At 40.3% G+C, this 22479-nt stretch overlaps 1 protein-coding gene across 3 annotated transcripts; it reads left to right on the top strand.

Annotated features, from left to right (window-relative positions):
• The first annotated feature begins 862 nt into the window (after positions 1-862).
• Positions 863-22244, top strand: LOC131235030 (protein DETOXIFICATION 12-like). Of its 3 annotated transcripts, none has more exons than XM_058232111.1 (7): positions 863-1114; positions 17379-17914; positions 18020-18106; positions 18605-18661; positions 18759-18997; positions 19581-19613; positions 21875-22244. In XM_058232111.1, exons 1-7 carry the CDS (start codon positions 866-868, stop codon positions 21964-21966), a joined length of 1293 nt encoding a protein of 430 aa, XP_058088094.1. In that variant the 5' UTR covers positions 863-865; the 3' UTR covers positions 21967-22244. The 3 variants fall into 3 exon arrangements, with proteins under 3 accessions (XP_058088094.1, XP_058088093.1, XP_058088095.1); XM_058232110.1 differs by having other exon boundaries at positions 19581-19786; XM_058232112.1 differs by having other exon boundaries at positions 961-1046; positions 19581-19786.
• Positions 22245-22479: the final 235 nt, after the last annotated feature.

The raw sequence follows: 22479 nt of genomic DNA, 5'->3' as shown, positions 1-22479 counted from the left end.
CACTGTTTCCTGTAATGTGGTACACTTGAGATTTGGATATACCTCATTTTTCGTCTCATATCATAAAATGATGTGGAAAAATATATGGACGGCATGGATGAAAAGCATACTTCATGGTGGGGTCCACAGACTACCTACCATCCACCGTTAGCTGGTGGGAGTACCTAATCCGTTTCCATGAAAGGAGGGGTATTTTCATCCTCAAATTCGTTGTCCGTACGAGCAGGTCTAAGCTTCCAAACTAAGTTTGTGTTGTTTCATAAAAACAGCTGGATAAAAGGTGGGGTCCACAGTCCCAAATTTCTCCCCCCACCACGGAATGCAAAAACATGCACTTGTGCATTTTCAAACTCCAATTTCAAATGCATGCCCAAGATAAATGTAAAAGATGATCATACCACTCACATGCGTGGCCCATTACCTAACTCTCGTTTTCTGATTTATTTTTATTTTTATTTTTATTTTATTTTTATTATTATTATTTTTTTTTGGGGCGAACGGATTAGCTGTTACTCGGATAATACCTTAAGGGGGTGTTACCCTTACTGTGGCCCCCAAGAAGATTTCAACTGTAAGCGTTCAATTCACACTGTTTCCCATGCTGTGGTCCACTCAAGATTTTGATATGCTTATATTTTGGAAATATATTCTAAAATAATATCCTAAAACGGATGGACGCGTGGATAAGACACATAAATGACAGTGGGCTCCACATAGTTTACTCAGTACGCTGTAGGATGCTGATTTACTCAGTACGTAATCCGCTTCCCATGCCATGCACGTGCCATATCCCACCCCTATAAATTAGGTAAGACGGTCATAACGCTGAGTTGTATAAGCCTTTCCTATCATGTCTCAGAAAGAGATGGAAGAAGGGCTGTTGTGCAGAGAGGAGAGAGGAGAGAGAAGGGACGGTGGGGATTTAAGATGGGGTGTGGTGATGGAGGAGGTGAAAAAGCAGGGCCTTTTAGCTGGGCCCATGATTGTAGTTTTAGTGTTCCAAAATCTACAGCAGGAGATCTCTTTGATGATGGTGGGCCACTTTGGTGAGCTTGCTCTCTCCAGCGCTGCCATAGCTACTTCACTCTCTAGTGTCATTGGTTTCAGCGTCATGGTATGTCATTTCTCTCTCTCTGTCAAATGAGTATAATCTATGGAAGATTTGTGCTTGCCTCACACGTGGCTAATCCCGCAAGCGTGTGGGACATCTGAATCGTGTAGGAGGTGGAACCGCCACTGGAGGTGGTCGTACCCAAAATGGGGCTAGACCACTCATCAGGTGGGTCCACATGTCTAGATTGATTGAGGACAGTTGGGTGGTCCACCTGATGGGTGGACCAGCTGATTTTGCTTAATGGTGACTTCCACGGTGGGGGGTCCACCTGCACACTTCAGATGAACCTGGAACTGGCCAAGTGGCACGCATGGAGAGGATACGTGCATCGTGACTCTGCTACACCGACCTCCGTGGTGGTAGGACTCTGTGGGGCCCATGGTCGTGCAGGTGTTTTTATCGTCACTGTACATCCGTTTTACAAGATCATTTTAGTGTATGAGCCAAAAATAGAAGCTTATCCAGAGATCAAGTGGACCACATCACAGGAAACAGTGGGGATAATGACATCCACCGTTGAAACCTTCTTAGGGTACACAGTGATGTGTATTTGTCATCTAACCTGTTCGTAAGGTCACACAGACATGGATGATGGGAAAACGCAAATATCGGCTTGATCCCAAACTCTGTGGCCCCTAAGAAGTTTTCAACGGTAGGCTTTCAATCTCCACTCTTTCCTTGTGTGGTGCACTTGAGCTTTGAATATGCTTCAATTTTAATATCATGGCCTGAATTGAGGTGGAAAAACGGATGGACGGAATGGATGAAACACATATATCATAGTGGGCCCCATTTGAGTCCTGCCACCACGGAGGTCGGCAGTGGCAGGGTTACCACACAATGCGGGTCCTTATTCTCATGCGGCAAGCGTGCCAAACTATCACGCGTGTGAGATTTGTAGGTCATTCAGTGGATGTGGGCATCGGTGAACATGTAATGGCTGCGAAGTTAGGCCGGTGCACTCCTCAGGTGGGCCCCACGCTTACGGGATAAGAGGATTATGGGGAAGGAAAAAAAAAAAAAGCTCGATTAGAGGTCTACATACAGCCGGCGCTTGTGGGCCACGCGAAGAGTGGGCTATCCTTCGTACGCTAAGAATGCTAACCGTCGAAAACTTCTTGCGGCCAAATCCGTAGGAAGCCCCCGGAATGATTTCAACGGTAAGTGTCCAATCACTTCTTTTTCCGATGGTGTGGTCCACTTGAGAGTTGGATCTGCCTCATTTTTAGGCTCATGTCCTAAAATGAATATATATATATATATATATATATATATATATATATATATATATATATATATATATATATATATATATATATATGGAAAAAGGTACTATGCGCTCCACCTCCCTATAAGCTCCCATGAGGTCGAGCTGTGTAGGCCCCACCATGATGCGTGTCGACCATCAACAGCGTGTATTTGATGGCTCCCCTCTAAATTATGGGATATCCCAAAAATCAGCCGTATACGAAACTTAGGTGGGCCATACCATTTTAAATCATGTGAAGACACCGTTAAAACATATAAAAGCACTTGGTGGGGCTCACCTGAGTTTTGAATGCTGTTGAAACTTGGTCTGAACCCTCATCCAAGTGGGACACACATAATGGATGGGCTGGATTTGCAAACCACATCTCGGTGGGCCCAAAAAATGATTATGAATGTTTTAATGGTGCACGGCCCCTCCCCACTTCTGTATGTGGTGTGACCCACACAAGTCACGAATTGACTTGATTTTTGAGACCTACGCCCATGATGGAATGGTGCATCTAATTGATGGGGTAGATGTTCAAAACGCATCACGGTGGGCCCCACACAACTCGACCTCATGGGACGGACTAGTGAGGCCGAGCGCATAGTACCTTTTCCATATATATATATATATATATATATATATATATATATATATATATATATATATAAAAGGTGTAATTATTGTCTCATCTTGATAAGCTCTCGTGAGGTGGAGCTGTGTGGGCCCCACCGTGATGCATGTCGACCATCAACACCGTCCATTTGATGGGTCCCCTCTAAATTATGGGATATCCCAAAAATCAGCCGTATACGGAACTCAGGTGGGTCATACCATCTAAAATCATGTGAAGACACCATTAAAACATATAAAAGCACTTGGTGGGGCCCACCTAAGTTTTGAATGCTGCTGAAACTTGGTCTGAACCCTCATCCAAGTGGGACACACATAATGGATGGGCTGGATTTGCAAACCACATCTCAATGGGCCCAAAAAATGATTATGAATGTTTTAATGGTGCACGGCCCCTCCCCACTTCTGTATGTGGTGTGGCCCACACAAGTCACGAATTGACTTGATTTTTGAGACCTAGGCCCATGATGGAATGGTGCATCTGACTGATGGGGTAGATGTTCGAAATGCATCACGGTGGGGCCCACACAGCTCGACTTCATGGGACGGACTAGTGAGGTCGAGTGCATAGTACCTTTTCCCATATATATATATATATATATATATATATATCATGATGGAGCCACAGAACTTTGACACCAGCTAGCTGTATGGTGTCAGGGTCACTAGACAAATCATGTCCCCACAGACGGGAGGTGTAAACAAGTCGAACCGAGTTGAGTTGGCTTGGCTCGGTCCTCAAGCCTGACTAGCCAACTCGGCTCAGCTCGGTTCGATCAGTAGATCAGACTAGTTCAAGCCAAGTTCAAGTTAAAATCGAGTTGAGTTCGCCTGTGCAGCAATTTTATAAACACATGAATTACATCTTTAAAATCTCACTGTATATAAAACAACAGTAGTGGTTTTTCAAGTATTTCATCAAACACCTTCTAAGCAACATAAAAATCAAGAGAAAAAAGGCATTTGTTTCAAGTACACACCTTCTTTGCCATCCGACACACTTCATTGAGTCATTTCATCAAACACTCGGTGAGCAACATCAATATCAAAGAAACCGGGTCACCAAACTGGTTTGATTCGAGTTCGATTCGAATTGGGTTTGATCTGGGTTGAGTCGAGCTCTTGCGAGAAATCAAGCTCGAAAAATCATGTCAACTCGGTTGGAACTCAGTTTCGAACCGAGTTGAATCGAGCTTTTTCTAGTCCAGTCGAGCGAGCGAGCTAACTCGATTCGTATACCGCCCTACTGGCCGATGCGCTGCTGAAACAGTCGTCATTTGGAATGCAGACGGTCCAAATTGATTCTCTGGCAGAGTGGTAGATGATACGCTGCCACTTAGGAATTACTTAGAAATTGCACACGTAGCACGCATTTATTGTGAATTAAACTGTCCAAATTATAGGTCCCAGTCTACACGTGCCATGAACCAAAAGTTGGTCGTATTTGTTTGTCTGACCACCGGATTGGTGGAAATTTATTAGACGGTTAAACATGTACAATATCCAACGGTCTTACTTCAACAAACACGTGTCACCCAATCAGTGGTTAGGATTATTCCACTTGTCTGGATTTGGCACCGTAAGTAAAAGACAGTATCTTCCACAGTTTAGTCGGTTTAATTAATTAATGAATGCTACGTTTATAATATTTGGCAGCCTGCGTATCAGGGGTCATGGACAGCCATAGTATTAAATAATTCCTCTGGTTTAGATTGTGAAAAGTCTACAATCGCGGATATTTCGGATGGTTTAATTTGAATTACTTGAATTCAACCTACGAAAATCTTCAGTAATGTCTTACTTCCTACGTATCAATATCCATCGCATTACCGGGTAGTATCAAAGTATTTATCTATAAAGTTTAGAGATGAGCGGATTAGCTGCTGCCCCAACCGTGGGGCCCACTTTGATGTATGTGTACTCAATGTTCAAATTATCTTTGATATTAACGAAATATTTTCAATATTATCCTTATTTCCAGCTTAGTGATACGATAACACTGGTAGCGATACCTATAACGCTGGTAGTATCAGAAATTCTAGGTATTAACAATGTATCACTAAGTATCACTAATATATTAATATCACTAACATAATCGCCAATATTTTCAACTATGTAAATTTTAAGTGTTGCTTGTATTGCCAATGCATTAATATCACCAATATTTTTGGCTATGTAAATTCTAGGTAATGCTTGTATCAAAGTGTATTGACAATATTTCAATAACATCGCCAATGTGTTGATATCATCAAAAGTTTGTTTATTAGAAAAAAATTTATTTCATATCTTTTTTCATGGGTACATGGTTGTATGTAGTGTTCAATTTCTCATTGATAATATTAATAATGTCTCGATATTATTGATATCCCAACATGCACAATATTGAAACCACAATCTTTTGTTTGCTTTCTAATTGTTGAGATTTCTTAATGAAATATCATGTGTTATTGATATTTTACAATATTAATGGATGTTTGGATGGAAAGTTGGATGGATAAATAGGCCAAATGGGATGGTTAAATTGATTTCTTCCAATAACACATGCTTTTAAGGCCCCATTAAATGAAAACTTGTTATATATGCATTCTTTTTATAAATTTTTTTTAATTTCTAAATATGTAAATATGTACATTTTAACATCTCCTGAAGTTTCGCTGAAAATTTCACTGTTTTTTCTATGTTTCCCTACATTTTCGGTTATCAGTGGTATTATCGGCGATATCGATATTGTTTCCGTATCCCTGGCCAGCGAAACTTGTAACGATACTGATAGTCGAACTATGTGTACTATATCCATGCTGTCCATCCATTTTCCTAGCTCATTTTTTAGTGCAGGAGCCCAAAAAATGAGGCACATACAAATTTCAGGTGGACCAAACTACATGAAACAGTGGTGATTGAACACCCACCATTGAAAACTTCCTACGGGCCACTGTAATGTTTATTTGCTGTCCAATTTGGTGATAAGGTCACACATAACTAGATAAAGGAAGAAAAGTATTTCATCCTGTTCCAAAACTTTTGTGGCCCACAAAAAGTTTTTAATGGTTAATCACCACTGCTTCATGTAGTGTGGTCCACCTTGGATTTGAATCAACTTTATTTATGGTCTCATGTCATACAATGATCTGTAGAAACGAATGGATGACATGGATATACAATACACGCATCAAAGTAGGCCCAATGGCATCTGAAGAGCGATAAAGTATAAGGGGAAGATTTGAGAGGGTCACTTTAATGAGAGTAGTGCGTCCACCATAGGAAATATATTGAGAGTTCCATTTAACTAGCATCTTTTTCAAACCACCGTGGCACTTTATCTTAGAGATGTTTAGGTGGTTTACCAATGCATAAAGGTAGACCCACAAAAGAAGTCAGCAAGGAGCCCATCGCACATCCAAACAAATTAACCAACATTGACTTCATATTCTCCCATGCATACTCCAAACATTTTGATTTTGGCTATGTCAACCTTTAGACTCGGGATTTCCTTATAGCAACATATTATTGTATTCAAAGCTTTATCTTGAATGGATCCACGTCAGGTAAAAGAAGGATATCATCCACAAATTGGAGATAAGATATTGGGCTTGGCATTCCTTCAATCTTAAAGTTGCTTGTGAGATATTCTTCCTGGCTTTTGCAAAACATCCTTGAAAAGGCCTCAAAGACTATAATAAAGAGGAATAGAGATAATGGATCACCTTGCTGAAGGTCTGTAGCATTTTAAAAAAATTCATTTGGAGAGCCGTTAAGAAATACTAAGATATGCATCAAGCCTATGCATTCACCTATCCATTTCCTCCATCTTTGTGCACACCCTCATCCGACCCAATAAGTAGTCAAGAAATTTCCAATTGACATGGTCATAATGTTTCTCTAGATTCAGCTTGCAGACTATCCCTTTGTGTTGCGCTCTATATGTAGAGTGAAGACATTTGTGCACAATTAAAGTGATAACTTGGATGATCTGTTCTTCCTTGATCTTGATCAGTCATGATTTTTGTTTTCTCTATTTGGTTTTCTTCTCCTTTCTTTAGCATTTAGAGCATTCTTTGATGTTTCACTTGATGATTTTGAGGCTTTCCTCCGAGATTCCTTACTTAGAATAAGGCCTACAACATCATAATACTTCAACTTCGTTGATCCAGTAGAATTGTTCAAGGCTACCACCAAACTGCCCAGCTTTCTAGTAACCTTGATAAGATTAAAAGAGCTCTAATTTCTTCATAAAAATTGAGGCCTATGGACTTCAACCGGCTTGTGACTGTGTTGTATTTGTTGAGATGCTCAACCATGTTTCAGCCATCAGACATTTCCATATTGAACAACCGCTTCATTAGATGAACTTTATTGGAAGCAGATAGTTTTTTGTACATCCTTAGTAAGGCTGTCATCAAATCTTCTATGGTCGTCCCTTTCGTGATATTAAATGCAATAAGTTTTGCCAAAGAAAGTTGAATCATCCCCAGAGCCTTTCTGTCGAGCTTCTCCCAGTCGCTATCGAACATTTTTCTGGTTTCTTCGATTTTCCTCCAAGATGAAGATAGATATCTTTCTCATAGAGGTGATCCTGTTGTGATATGTCTTAAATCTCAACATGCACGACCGGTCGTGGGTCAGGTTCGACCGGTCGTGGGAGCGGCTCGACTAGTCGTAGCCCGCTCGACTCAAAATCCAACGAGCATCAATTTTTGGGGTCCGAAGTGCTCGACCAGTCGTGGGCCATGCTCGACCGGTTGTGGGTGGCGCTCGACCGATCGTGCAGTCCGCTCAACCAGTCGTGGTTACGCAGATTCGTTCCGCGATTTTGTGCGGATTGCAAATTTGAGTCCTTTCGCAACAAGGATGCGGAAGGGAGTTTCCTAAAACTATAAATAAGGGTCCCTAGGGCTATTCTAAATAATTCAAAAGCTTTCTAAAGGGTTCTAGGGTTATCAAGGGGTGTAGCAAAGGTGAGATTCGAGGTTGTTCGAATCGGGTAAGTCCTTTCTCTTGTAATTTCTATTTCATGGTGGATTTTTGTCGCTTTGTGCCGTGGTTTTTTCCTGCAATGGTTTTCCATGTTAAAAACATTGTGTTCTCTTGTATGTGCTTGGTGCCATTGAATTGCTATCCTAGATCTAGATCTATGTGAGCAGGTCAAATCTCCAACAAGTGGTATCAGAGCTATCGTTGGGGCACAGATTTAAATATGAGGAATTAGTAATAATGTCGAGCACTAGGTATGAGATTGAGAAGTACTCAGGGAAAAATAATTTTGAGTTATGGAAAATCAAGATGATAAGTTCCTTAATCAAGCAAGGCGAAGATGGTACTCTTGAGGAGTGGAAGTCTACTATGACTGATGATGAGTAGAATGCACTTGATAAGAAGGCTTTATCATCAATCCGTTTATGTCTCACGGATGATGTTCTCTATAACGTCATGAGGGAGAAAATTGCGGCTAAGTTATGGGTGAAGTTAGAGGATGTCTATGCGAAAAAATCCTCTGAAAATCACCTGCACTTGAAGCAGCAGTAGTATAACTTCAAGATAGCAGAGGGTGGAGATCTGGAGGCTCACAATCAGCAACTTTAATAAATTAGTTTACAAATTGCTGGATATGGAGGAAGTAATGAAAGATGAAGAACAAGCATGTATGTTGCTGAATTATCTTCCGGCGTCATATGAGTCATTCAAGGACACTATGTGCAACATGAATAAAATCCTGAGTATCGACATCGTTATCTCAGCCCTTCAAGGGAAGGCTATGAGACAGTTAAACAACGACATGAGGACATCTTCTGATGTACTATTTACAGTGGGTAGAAATTTTGAACAAGGTACAGGTTCTTCAGGTTCTAAATCCAAATCCAAGGGCAAGGGCAAAGGAAAAGTAAAGTGTTGGAACTGTGAGAAGGAAGGACATATGAAGAAGGATTGTGAAAGTCCTAAATTGAAGAGGGAAGATTCTGAGGCTTCATGTAGGGAGGCCAACACTGCCACGTCAGATGGATGTGATGGTAATATTTTATCTGTGTCTTCGCTTAGACGGCCATATGATGATCGTAAGGACGAGTAGATGCTAGACACAGGGACATCTTTTCACACGACTCCTCATCGAAGTTGGTTCACCAGCTACAGGGAGTGCAATGGTGGACAGGTATTTATGGGCAATGACATTGTCTGTAATGTTGTGGCTATTAGTTCGATGCGCATCAGGATGTTTGATGGGGTGAAGCGTACCTTGATAGATGTGAGGCACGTTCCTAATTTGAAGTAGAATCTGATTTCTCTTGGTGTGCTTAATGTAAAAGGATGCAAGTACACAGGTATTGATGGTGCTCTTAAAGTATTTAAGGGGGCACGGGTAATCATGAAAGCGCAATGACTCAGTAATATGTACAGGTTGATCGGGAGCACTTCAAAAGGTGAAGCTGTAATGGATGTAGTGAATTCCACCTCTGCACGTGTGTGGCATGTTGGGCATGGACACATGAGCGAGCAGGGCAGGAAGGCTGAGACATGCGGACAGGGATACAGAGCAGGTGGAGTAGTCACATGTGAGAAGAATCACACGGCATGATCGCAGGATATCGGCGAGGTACATGGACGACTCCAATATCACAGAGGGATTCATCTTCTATTCAGATGGCTGTAGGTAAGCCTGGTGCTGAGAAGTGAAAGGTGGCTATGGGCAATGTGATGGATTCGTTGTACCAGACCGATATATGAGAGCGGGTGGAGCTTCCAGTGGGCCGGAAAGCGGTTGGATGCAGGTGGATCTTCAGGAGGATACAACATAGATACAGGGTGAGGTTGGTAGCGAAGGGTTATGCTCAGATAGAAGGGATCGACTTCTCAGAGATATTTGCACCGACGGTATAACAGGTATCTATTAGATCCGTGATTGGCGCTAGTTGGCCAATGTGATCTTGAGCTGAAAAGATGGATGTAGAGTCTGTACTTCTGCAAGGGAAAGGGAAGAGCAGATCTACATGAAGCAACCAGAGCGGTTCGAAGTTAAAGGGGCTGAGAAGAGACTTTGCAGGAGGTCATGGTTCAACCTGTCGCCTAGGTAGTGGTTTGATTCCTTCATAGATGAAGGATCGGGGGGCTACGAAGATGGTTCTTGGCATTGAGACTGAAGGAGGAGTAGGCTTTGGTAATAATAAGAGGAATACCTTGTGTGTAGGTATTGATCAAGGATGTGATGGGCCAGGTAAAGCGAAAGAGTGTTCCCTACATGTCTCTCCTCAAGTTTTCTTGAGGACATGTCCCAAAATAGATGAGGAAAAGCAGGATATCTCATGAGCCTTATTCGAATGCGGTTGGCGGTGTATGCCATGATCTGGATTAGACCGGTTATTTCACAAGCTACCAGTATTGTGAGCAAGTACTCCGGCAAGCAATATTGGGTAGCGACGAGATGGTAAGAAGACTACGTCTTTCCTTTTTTTTTTGAGAAGACAGGAGCAAAAGTGGTTGAGCTTGTGAATTTTGATCCGGCAGACATGCTCACCTAGATCGTTCCTACAGGGAAGTTCAAGGTCTGTGTAACTTCTCTGGGCTTGGCAATGACGTAAAAGAAAAATGGAGTGTGCACAAGAAGCTATGATGTGATACAGAAATAAGAGAAGAGGTCAAGAAGCTACACGGTTCAAGATTGAAGACATGGTGGAGATTGTTGTGATATGTCTTAAATCTAAACATGCACGACTAGTCGTGGGTCAGGTTCGACCGGTCGTGAGAGCGGCTCGACTAGTCGTAGCCCGCTCGACTCAAAATCCAGCGAGCATCAATTTTTGTGGTCAGAGGTGCTCGACCGGTCGTAGGCCATGCTCGACCGGTTGTGGGTGGTGCTCGACCGGTCGTGCAATCCGCTCGACCAATCATGGTTATGCAGATTCGTTCCGCGATTTTGTGCGGATTGCAAATTTGAGTCCTTTCGTAACAAGGATGCGGAAGGGAGTTTCCTAAAACTATAAATAAGAGTCCCTATGGCTATTCTAAATAATTCAAAAGCTTTCTAAAGGGTTCTAGGGTTATCAAAGGGTGTAGCAAGGGTGAGATTCGAGGTTGTTCGAATCGGGTAAGTCATTTCTCTTGTAATTTCTATTTCATAGTGGATTTCTGTCGCTTTGTGCTGTAGTTTTTTCCCGCATGGGTTTTCCACGTTAAAAACATTGTGTTCTCTTGTATGTGCTTGGTGCCATTGAATTGCTATCCTAAATCTAGATCTGTATGATTCCGTAGGCCAAATCCCCAACAGATCCTCTATCTACATCTTTCAGAAGTAGAAGTTCGAGCCATTGAACTTTTCAATCCTCACTTTTCCTTCTTCCAACATTGCTTCCACTTGAAACTAAGAGCTATAATACCAGTTCTTGGGAGAAGAGATCCCTTCTCGACAACACACCAGAATATCGATCAAAAGAAAAAGGAAAAAGAAAAAATGCAAACCATAACACAGAGATTTACATGGTTCTCTTTTGATACGTTTATGGATTCACACCGATTCACTATACTTAAAGGTAAAAAATGAACAATGAAGGCTCTCTCCATGGAAAAATATATATTACCTAAAACATAAACTAGGGCCCAGACTCCTACGGGAGGCAGTAGTGGGGAATTTTTCACCATGGGCGAAAGCCTGACCGAGTAACGCTGTGTGGAGGTAGAAGGCCCACAAGTCGTGAACTTCTTGTCCCGGAGAAGAAGCAATGATGGTATCTAAGGAATAAACATCCGAGATATTGGAAAAAGCCTTTAAGGTACAAGAATAAAGGAGCACTGCTGCACTTTCACGACATGGGAAAGGGATCATGGGGTGAGGAAAAGTGTAACACCCTAAACTTTTCAATACTTGAGTATTGAAAGTTTTCCAGTGTTACCATGAAATTTAACTTAACATGTACATCTGTACGATACCAATCTAGCTATCCTAACCTTACATCTATTCTCCAACATACATTTAACCGTTGAGAATGATCCTCATCCATAGATCAAGTTATTCGATCGTTGATTTTAAGACAAAATCATCATATGTCCAAGTAAACCCATTTGCGATCATCTGTTTACAAAATTAACTATATACCCATCTATATATATGACTAGATTACTAACCATCAAGTTTTTCTATTTTAAACATGTCATCTGATCATCCATTGTGTGGTTTGATATATGTATATTCCCTAATTTATTTTGTGAATAACTCTTTATTCATAATGATTTAGATATAAGTCCTTTTGAAATAATTTCTTAGAAATGTACCTATAACTATGTAAAACCATTAGATTTTACAAAACTCTTAGATCAACAATAATTACGAAAATATTATTAACCTATATCCTTGAATTCCAAATCATATGGTTCTCATGATCCGTTTCAATAAAATTTTATATCGTGCCTATCTATCATAAATTAACTATACACGTCAAATTTCAGCCCTTAGATAATTGTAAAAGTAGCCTAATTTATAAATCAGCTCGTAACCGTTGATTTTGGTGTCCATCGAGTAAAGAAACCTCGTGGGTAGTCGTAGTAAGATCTTTTCGTTCATATGAACGACTTGGATTGGCCATCATACGGGCCAAGTGTGAAATATGAAGACTTCACCTTGTTAAGCCAAGTTAAACTTTTAGAGCTTATCAACTCTGTATAAACCTAAATCTTTAGATCTAGTCACTTCCTGTCGTCTATCGCAACTCAAAATTGGATCACACATTGGCATTACATGACTACGATATCATACAAAATTTATACCCCGATCTATGATTCTACGCCGTTGAACGCTAAAGTTGATTCCTTCCTTTTGACGCAAAAGAAGATATTTCAGATCTAGGCCTTTTCCACCATCGATCAACCACCAAATTTTATCCAACCATTTTTCTATCCTGATCACACGTTTTTTCCAAAATTTAGCCCTGATCATTAAGCGTAGATCGATAATTAAGATTATATCCATTTGGGCACTCGCTTGAAGAATTTTTCAAGATAAGCTTATATAAGGCTCAGATTTGCTTCATATTCGAGCCCATAACAGAACATGACCCTGCAACGCTGATGAACGGATTGGATTGCATAAAAAATTGTCATGATGGGCTCCACTTAGACTGAAACTTGAATAATTTCTATGCGAAATAGAAAATTATTTGCAACAACCACCAACAGAACAAAAAGTTGAAAATTTCCGAACTCGATAATGTAATATGCTCATATTGAGAGGCATTTGATTATTTACTGAATTCTTTTACTCTGATGAAATAATCAATACAGTCGATTTTATTTTTGTGAATGTTACCTTCATGAATGTATTTGGATGTGATCCAAATGAAGAAAAAAAAAGGTGTGATTTTTAAAGCATCCAATTCATTCAATTAATAACACCCATTTTTGTCGGGTATGAGTACAAACTGTGGCCATAAAATTTCAGAATGTTACAAAAAGAAAAAAAGAAAAAAAAAAGGTGCAAGGTGAGGCAATGATTGGTAAACTAACGGATCCATTTGCAACTCCTTTGGAAATATTACCTGAATAATACCTCTTTTTGGCTATTACCTTCTCCATTACTATGTTCTCATACATTGGAATACCCCTGTTAGTTGGCTTTTGTAGCAAATTCTATTTGTTCTTCGCCGCTTTAGTTTGTGGGGGTTACTTCCTAGTCGCGGCCTTCATTCTTGCCTGCTCGCTTCCACACAAGCCTTGCATTCTAAATGGTTGCCCTTCCTTCCCACATCCACTGCATGCGTCTTTTTTGGGGTACCCTGTAGATCAGAAAGGGTATAAAAAAAAAAAAAGATGAAAAAGGAGTCTAAGAACAAAGGAGAACACATCACCAAGAGCAAGCAAAGAAGATAAAAGCAAAAGAGGGTGTTGTTAACGAGCGGAAAGCAATTAAAACGTGATTTACGTCAAACTCCATATGAAATTATGAAATTGCTGGCTGAATGATAGTACATCTCTGATGACCAGGCTAAACGGATCCTAATATTTATGATTACTAAATGGGTTGAGCTTTAAGTTGACTTTTGACTTTTGGATAGGCGTAGATGACCCTACATCTCTAGTGATTAGGCTCCATAGATCCTAACATTTATGACTTCAATGGGTGGGTTTGGACATGAAATTGATTACAACATGGGTTAAGCTCCGGCCTCAATTTTGACTATTGGATAGACGTAGATGACCCAAAGTCAACTATGATTTTTATGGGACTTCAAAATGGATGGTAGGAGTAAGAATGTTTCTTACCATCCCTGGCCTGTTTGGATTACCAATTACCATGTTAATGTAAAGGAAAAGTGCAATGGTTATAAATTTCTTTACTCGTCTCCTAATAACATCTACATTTGATAGTCCAATTCTTGTGTTTGATTTATTGACGGTAAAATGATAGTGATGACATTTTCCCATCACTTTATATCAAATCATCACATCCATGCACTGATGTCTCTATTCGGATTCAAGTTTTCACAATAATGCTATAAAAAAGTGTGATGATTACAAATTCCTTTACTGATCTTCTAAAAACATCTATCTTTGACCGACGATTCTCATGTTTAATTTGGCTCTGTAAAATTGCAATGATGATACTTTTTTTTTTTAACATTACCATGATGATTGGTAATCCAAATAAGCTCTAAGTGGTTGTGATAATCGACTAGGCGATATTAAAGAAATATGTACTCTACAAAGGACCTCTTGGATATATTTGTCCATTGCAATCATATGTTGATAACTTGGGCCCACATAAATTCTCACCCTAATAATGCACAGAGAGTTTGCACTGGTTAGGCACATTGATAAGGCGGCCTTTTCTTATAGTCACACAAATGAGAAATTTTATTCCATAGTGTTTATCCTTTTGAGAAAACTTGGAAAATGGCAGTCTTTTCAAGAAGTCTTTAAATTCTATGAATCTGGATGCTTTTGGAGTAAACCCATCTATGGTTGTCCCTATCAGATCAATGGTCTGGATTACCAAACAGTGGGCCCCACATGTTTGGATCTGGGAGCCTGAGACATTGTGAAGCTCAAGATCCTGTAATTCTTATATGACCAATTTTCTTCCAAATCACACCCTACTTATATGATGCATTTAGCTCTTTTAATATTCTTCTTTTCCCCTTTTTGATAAGTAACAGATATTTAATGGTGATACCTCCTCCGTCGTACACGTGGCACGAGATAGAATCGGGACCATTCGTGTGGTGGCCTCAAAATACGGGCCAATTGGACAATCTTAGCCATCTTCATTATTCAGTACTGGTTTGAAGGCCACTCACTGAATGGCGGGAAATGTCCAATTGGTGTGGTTTTTGAAATATGGGGCCACGAGCCTTTCATGGTGGGGCCTTCTAGATATGTGCGGCATGGATTCACTCAGCCCCTTGCTACATGTATGAAGATTTTCAATGACTGCATATTAAACCATTATCGGAGTCGCCTTCAATGATTGATGGACTAAAAATAGAGGTGGGCACGGGACGACTTGGTCAGGCTAACTCATCTCGTCTAACTTGTTCAGATCCGACTCGACCAGAACCGAATGGGTGAGTGGGTGCGAACAGAGTAGGCTTCACCAAATCCGAACTCAAACCGAGTCGAGTTCGAGTTACATAGTAAATCGACCTGAAACTCGATTCGGTTAGACCTAACTCGATCCAAAACCCAGCTTTCTAACCCTACCCGTCTCACCCTACCCCGACCTGATCCCAAAATCTCTCTCTCTCTCCCTCATCCTCCTCATCTTCCAAGCCCGGCAACCACCCACCACCATCACCCTCCTCCTCCTCCACCTCTCTCTTTCTTCTCCACTCTCGCGGGCTCTCCCTCCCTCATCTCTCAATCCAACTCGGTGCCAACTCAACCCGACTCAGTACTTCTGACCGGATCGGACTCGGTTCAGATTAGTCCAGGCCAAACCGAACTCGAATCGAGCCAGGCATTTTGGACTCGGTATTGAGTCGGATCTAGTTTGGGTCAGGCCTATTTCAAAACCGAATCGAGTCAAGCAAGCCCTTACTTAGTTTGACTTGACTTGATGCCCAGCTTTAACTAAAAATGTAGATTTGAAATATCTTCAAATTCTTCCTTACAATGCCTTTACTTTGTCCGCTCCTCATTTGAATCTATCCAGCTCTCTTAACAACTATTCTTTCTCTTCTTAGTAAGAGGTTTGATAGCCCCACATGCCCCCTTGTCTAGACACACCCCATGAAGATGAACATGCACAAGAAACAAGACACTTTGTTCATTAGGTGGGCTGCAAATATACATTAGTTATAGACTGTCGGCATGTTTTCTTGAAAGTTTGCTTCGTTCTATATCAAGGTGGTTCACTTGATAATTGTCGGGACAATAGTGGAGTCACACAGAAATGAATCTACGATAGCAATCCAAAAGCACCAAGCAAAAGAAAGAAAAACACCACGATTTAACGTGGAAAACCTTTCGGGAAAAAACTACGACACAAAGCGACAGAAATTCACTATGAAAGCAGAAATTACAAAGAGAGAAGGCTTACCCAATTCGAACAACCTCGAATCTCACCTTTGCTCCACCCCTTTGAAACCCTAGAACTATTTTAAAACCCTTGGAATTACTCTCAATTCCGTTTACACTTTATATATATATATATATATATAGATATATATATATATATATATATATATATATATATATATATATATATATATATAGCCTTGGAAAGAATCCTAAACGAAATTGGAAACAAATCCTGCAATTTCACAGTTTTGCGAAAAATCTACGCAGAATTTGTCAATGCCATCGAATGTCTATCGATGGCATCAAAGCCCTGTCGATGGCATCGAACTGACACCTTAACTGTCCAATGACAAAACATGATTTTTTTAAAATTCTTGATGGCATCGAACACTCATCAATAGCATCCAAAGAATACTTAGTTAGTCCAGCAATCAACTAAAGAAAATTCAAAAGACATCGATGGGATCGAGAACTGTTCGATGCCATCAAAGGTGACATCGAACAGACTGTCAATGGCATCGACTGACCCAGTAACAAACTTGATTTAAGACATCTATTACAACAATAATGGACCACGGGAAAGTCCCATCTTATGCATGGCTCAGATGTCCCACCTATGCTGCGTGTAACGGTTTTTGTGGACGGTGCATATGGACCTAAAAAACAAATAACCATCGTCATCATCATCTTAGTCTTGTCCTAACTAATTGAGGTCAGGTACAAGAATCCTTTTCCACCATTTCACTATCATCTTGAAATATTAGATTGTCGGGATTCATGAGATGTATCAGAAAACAAGTCCTAATAAATATATACGATCGTCGAAATAAAATGCTTTTTTTTTTAATCATTGCCTGATTGATTGAAATTTGTACATTGTGACAGATGGGAATGGCAAGTGCATTGGAAACTCTGTGCGGGCAAGCTTACGGAGCCCAGCAATATCAAAAGCTTGGAATTCACACTCAAAGGGCTGTACTTGCCCTGCTTTTGGTCGCTCTACCGCTCTCTCTTTTATGGGCTTTCATGGGAAAGATCCTAATTTTCATTGGCCAAGATCTTCTAATCTCATTCGAAGCAGGGAAGTATGTAATGTGGATGATCCCCGCACTATTCGCTTACGCAGTTCTTCAAGCGCTAATAATATTCTTTCAATCTCAGAGCTTGATTCTTCCAATGCTCCTAACCTCTTTGGCAACTCTATGTTTTCATATTCCTGTCTTGGTATATAATATCGGGTTGGGAAATGTCGGGGCCGCATTGGCCATCAGTATATCGTATTGGTTGAATGTGGTCATCCTTGGATTGTACGTGAAGTACTCTCCATCTTGTGAAAAGACCCGCGCCCCACTCTCGAAAGAAGTGTTTCGAGGCCTTGATGAGTTCTTCCGGGTCGCAATTCCATCTGCATTGATGATATGGTAATTCATTTGTCTTTCCACTACCTTCATGGTTTTTATGATTTGGAAACATTTGTTTATTTTTCGCCTCTTCTAATGGATGTTTTTCTCTGTTGATGATTGTAGTCTTGAGTGGTGGTCATTTGAACTGCTTATCTTGTTGTCTGGGCTTCTACCCAATCCAAAGCTAGAAACTTCAGCTCTTTCAATATGGTATGGATATGGCTGCACTTCTATGTTTAATAGTTGGGATTTTTTTTTTTTGTTTTTTTTTTGGTTTGTTTGGTTGCTCCATATTCTTGAAATTTCACATTAACAAATCTAATTTGGTGCAACCAAACACGCCCTTAATAATACATGTATGTCAGTCGAGATGACCATCCAAACCATGGGTGTCATTATCGATGGGGCCTATCTTGAGATTACACTCATCTGATGATCCTAACCACCTACTTGGTGATCATAAAATGGTCATTTGTTCAAGTTCAAAATAAATATATCAGATGGTTGAGATAATATGATTAGATGAGTTTGGGGTTACTATCCACCTGCAATTGGACTATGATTTAGACATTGTGGATTCTTACCTGTATTGGATGGTCGCCCGTAGAATATCAGCCATTGAAAATTATAGGAGGGTGGAATTTGATTGAGGCAGATAATGTTATCAAAGGACCCTATAGTCTAATTTCTTTCAATCTTCATGAACAGCCTCACCACCATCTCGTTGCTCTACACGATTCCGTATGGGCTCGGTGCTGCTGCCAGGTTTGCTCCAATCCTGAGCCATTCATGCATCAATGTACATCTTTAAGTGCACAAGCATTTCATGTGTGTTAATAAGGAACTGTTGGTTGTCTTACAGCACTCGAGTTTCGAATGAATTAGGAGCTGGAAAACCACAGGCGGCCCGCTTAGCTGTGTGTGTTGTGATGTGTGTGGCAGTCGTGGCGACTGCAATTGTGGCCACGGCCCTTTTCTGTATCCGCTACGTTCTTGGTTATGCTTTCAGCAACGAGAAGGAAGTCATAGATTATGTTAGGAGAATGGTGCCTTTGATTTGCCTGTCAGTCATCACAGATAGCCTACAAGGGGTCCTCTCAGGTGATCATCTCACCATCCATTTCTGTTTGCCTTCTCGAATGGCATGTTTGGATGCTCAATCAAACTGAAATGCAATTCATTATTCATTATAAGGTAGTGATCAAGGTATTGGGCTCGGGTGTGCACTTGTTAAATTCAAGCATGGGCGTCTCCTCTCAGCTTGTTTCTTTTCATGCGGCCCACTTAATTTTAGATCGGAACGATTATTGGGCCTTTGGGGTTTCTTGAGGTGATGCATCTTGATGGATTGGATGGTGTGAATACAACACGCGGGCCCCACATTTAGCCAGTACCACCCTAAGGCTATGGTGGCACTGGTACCACTGGAGTGCATCCCATTGCAATACCGTGTGTTTCAAGTTGGATTTGAAACAAAAGTTGCAATTTGGGAGCCAGTCTCTCATTATGTATGGAGTTGAGCTAACACCATTCATATTTTTTACTCTTGTTTCAAGAAAATTATTGCAATTCAATTCAATTGAATATCCAAACATGCCTAAACAAGCTATAGGGAACTCAATGTTTCCTAGTGTCTTTCCTTTTGTTTGTTACTCGTCAAACAGTTCTCTTTTACATTTTTCAGGTGTTGCTCGAGGGTGTGGATGGCAGCATCTAGGTGCCTATGTAAACCTTGGAGCATTCTATCTTGTTGGAATTCCAGTTGCTAGCATCTTGGGTTTTGTCTTGCATTTGAAAGGATGGGGCCTATGGATTGGGATAGTGAGCGGATCGGCTTTACAGTCGGTGCTTCTCTCTCTCATTACAGGCTTTACAAATTGGCAACAACAGGTTTGTGTTCATGCTAGGGTTGTACATCAAGCCGAGTCGAGTCGAGGTGAGCCAAGCTTGGCTTGGCTTGTCCATGCTCTTCTTGAGTTTGAGCTCGAACTTACTATTCAAGCTTGGCTTGTTTGCCAAAACTTTCGAGTCGAGCTCGAGGCGAGCTAGTGGATCGAGTCGAGGCGAGCTTGCTCCCAACCTGACCCAAACCCCAACCTGCACCTGACTCAACCCAGCAACCCGACCCAACTAACCCAACTCCCAAATCAAATATTTAATTAATAATATACACAAATATATAATATTAGATAGAGCCATAGAGGGTACTTTGATGGTGGTGCTGAGAGAGAGAGAGAGAGAGAGAGAGAGAGAGAGAGAGAGAGAGAGAGAGAGAGAGTATAACCCACCTTAGATGAAGGGATGGATGGCTTGGATCTTTGCTAGGCTTGATGATTGGCCCACCTCGTAGTGAGAGAGAGAGAGAGAGGAGCTCGAGTGCGACGAGTAAGGTAAGGAAGGGAAAGGGTAAGAGAGGGAAGGACAGGAAAGGTAGGATTTATGTTTTAATTTTTAAAATTTTTAAATTATATATATATATTCGAGTCAAGTCGAGTCGAGTCAAACTTCCCTATGTTTGAACTTGGCTTGTTTTCAAAACGAGCTAGGTCATATAAAGCTTGGCTCGCCTTGAGTTATCGTTCAAGTCGAGTCAAGTCGAGTTGGATCGATCCAAGCTGAGCGAGCTTTTCAAGCTAGCTTGGGACATGTACAGCCCTAGTTCATGCATTGTAGCCCATGTTTTCAGTTCAAGCATACACTACTCAGATTGCATATTGTTACACAAGGGGGAATTAAATGATGCTTGGTTTATCCAAACAGTGTATTCTGTTTGGCACTTTTAGTGATTAACGTAGCGGATGTGTGGATAAAGAGGAGATCACCATCTTCGTCTCAAAAATAGTCTTTGAATCCATGAGGAGAGGTCATTTAGACGCCTATAAACGGGGCTAACTGTAAATGATTTACAAGTAAATGTTTAGAGTCTTATGTTTGGATGATGATAAATGCTTGTAATTCATTTACAGCTTTCAACCTCATTTGATTTCTCAGAAAAGAGCTATGATTTCATTTTTAGGCTTTTCATTTCCAACCTAATAGCTATATTTTCAAAGATGAGCTCTTCATTTACAGAACTTGAACAATTTACAGGTTATTCCAACATAGACAATCATTTACAGCTTACAACCAAACAAGATAGTCTATAAATGATTTACACCTATAAATCATTCAACACAAAAACCATTTACAAGCATCCAAATGACCCTAAAAACATAAATAATAATTGATATTATTGAAGGAAGTGTTGATTACAACATATTTGATGTGCTTAAATAAGCAAAATAAACCCTAGACCTTAATTTGACTCGAAATAGGATATTTTTCCAAAATAGTAAAAATTACTAATTAAAATAGTAAAAAGACGCCTAAACCTTGCTAAAACTCGATGACTAGAATGAAGACTCTGGACCACAATCGCACTCTTCATATAAAATACAAGATCAAAACCCGCTTTAAAATTAATTACTTAAATGCATAGTTGTAAACTTGCTGAATTGACTTGAAACTCGACTGAGTCAACTTGACTCGGTGAGAATTCAAGGAACTCGTCGATTCCACTGGCAGACTTGGTCGAGGGTCTGAGTTTTGTAGAAGACTCATTGAGTCAACTTGTGAACTCCGTCAAGTTGACATGACTCATAATGACTCGAACTGATTTACGCGGGTAAAACATTTCTTTTCTTTCTTTCTTTCTTTCTTTTTTTAATGAAAAATGTAAAGTGAAAGGGTGAGGGAATCAATCCCAAAGGCTTTAACCAGTTTTGAGTACATATACAACTATTGTTCTATTTTGGCTTATTTTATTCTATTTATCAGGATTAAGAACATTGAATATTATTACTATCATCTTAATTTAGTAATTAACGTCTTCAAGTCAACCCAACTATGGTAAACTGAACTTAATGCGACAATCATATTTGAGTCATACTGAGTGATTTTCCTTTGCGGACGTGTTGATTTTGTTGTTGGATATTGTAGGCAGACAAGACGAGGGCGCGAGTGTTTGCAAAGAGTTTGTTGATAGACGATGGATTACGAAAGTAAGCTTTCTCGGCTATGAATCTTTTTAAGGAATTCGATGCAGCCTTTCTTGGCTCTAAATCTTATGTAATGGGATTAGCTTATTTGTTTTAATTTATATGTTTACCTCAAATTTGAGTTTGTGGGTAGGCAATGTGGAAATATATAATGAGGTTTTGTGTGTCGGTGCATGTGCCCGTGTGTATTCGTGATGATGCAAATCGATGCGCATGTGATATTAAGGAAATTTTGATGTATTTGGCAGATTTTTTTACCCTTTTAATTAGACTTCTAAAACTAATAGATTCATCGATGATATTTTCCACTCTTTAAACTCTTTAAGCAATATCGGTATGGCTTCGTAGCAGCAAAAGTGTAATCCTAGACAACTTGTTCAGGCAATCTTGTTTGTTTGACAAATGTTGTCTTGGTCTAATTGTTCTCGCGATGTTTGTAAAGCACTCGCACATGGTGCATTTGCACATTGAAAACTTAGCAAGCGTGGTAAGTGTCATATGTTGCATATGCTAAGGGCTTAAAGATATATGGTACACTACCAAAAA

The sequence above is a fragment of the Magnolia sinica genome, chromosome 19 (assembly GCF_029962835.1).
Source record: "Magnolia sinica isolate HGM2019 chromosome 19, MsV1, whole genome shotgun sequence".
Lineage (NCBI taxonomy): Eukaryota > Viridiplantae > Streptophyta > Magnoliopsida > Magnoliales > Magnoliaceae > Magnolia > Magnolia sinica.
This window is presented reverse-complemented; position numbering and strand designations above follow the sequence as displayed.

Bases quoted from the DNA above. Each gene is read 5' to 3' on its own strand.
- LOC131235030 (XM_058232110.1), top strand. From the start codon at position 866: ATGGAAGAAGGGCTGTTGTGCAGAGAGGAGAGAGGAGAGAGAAGGGAC. The intron at 1,115-17,378 runs GTATGTCATTTC...ACATTGTGACAG, and splicing joins TCATTGGTTTCAGCGTCATG to ATGGGAATGGCAAGTGCATT. The intron at 18,107-18,604 runs GTATGGATATGG...CTTCATGAACAG, and splicing joins ACTTCAGCTCTTTCAATATG to CCTCACCACCATCTCGTTGC.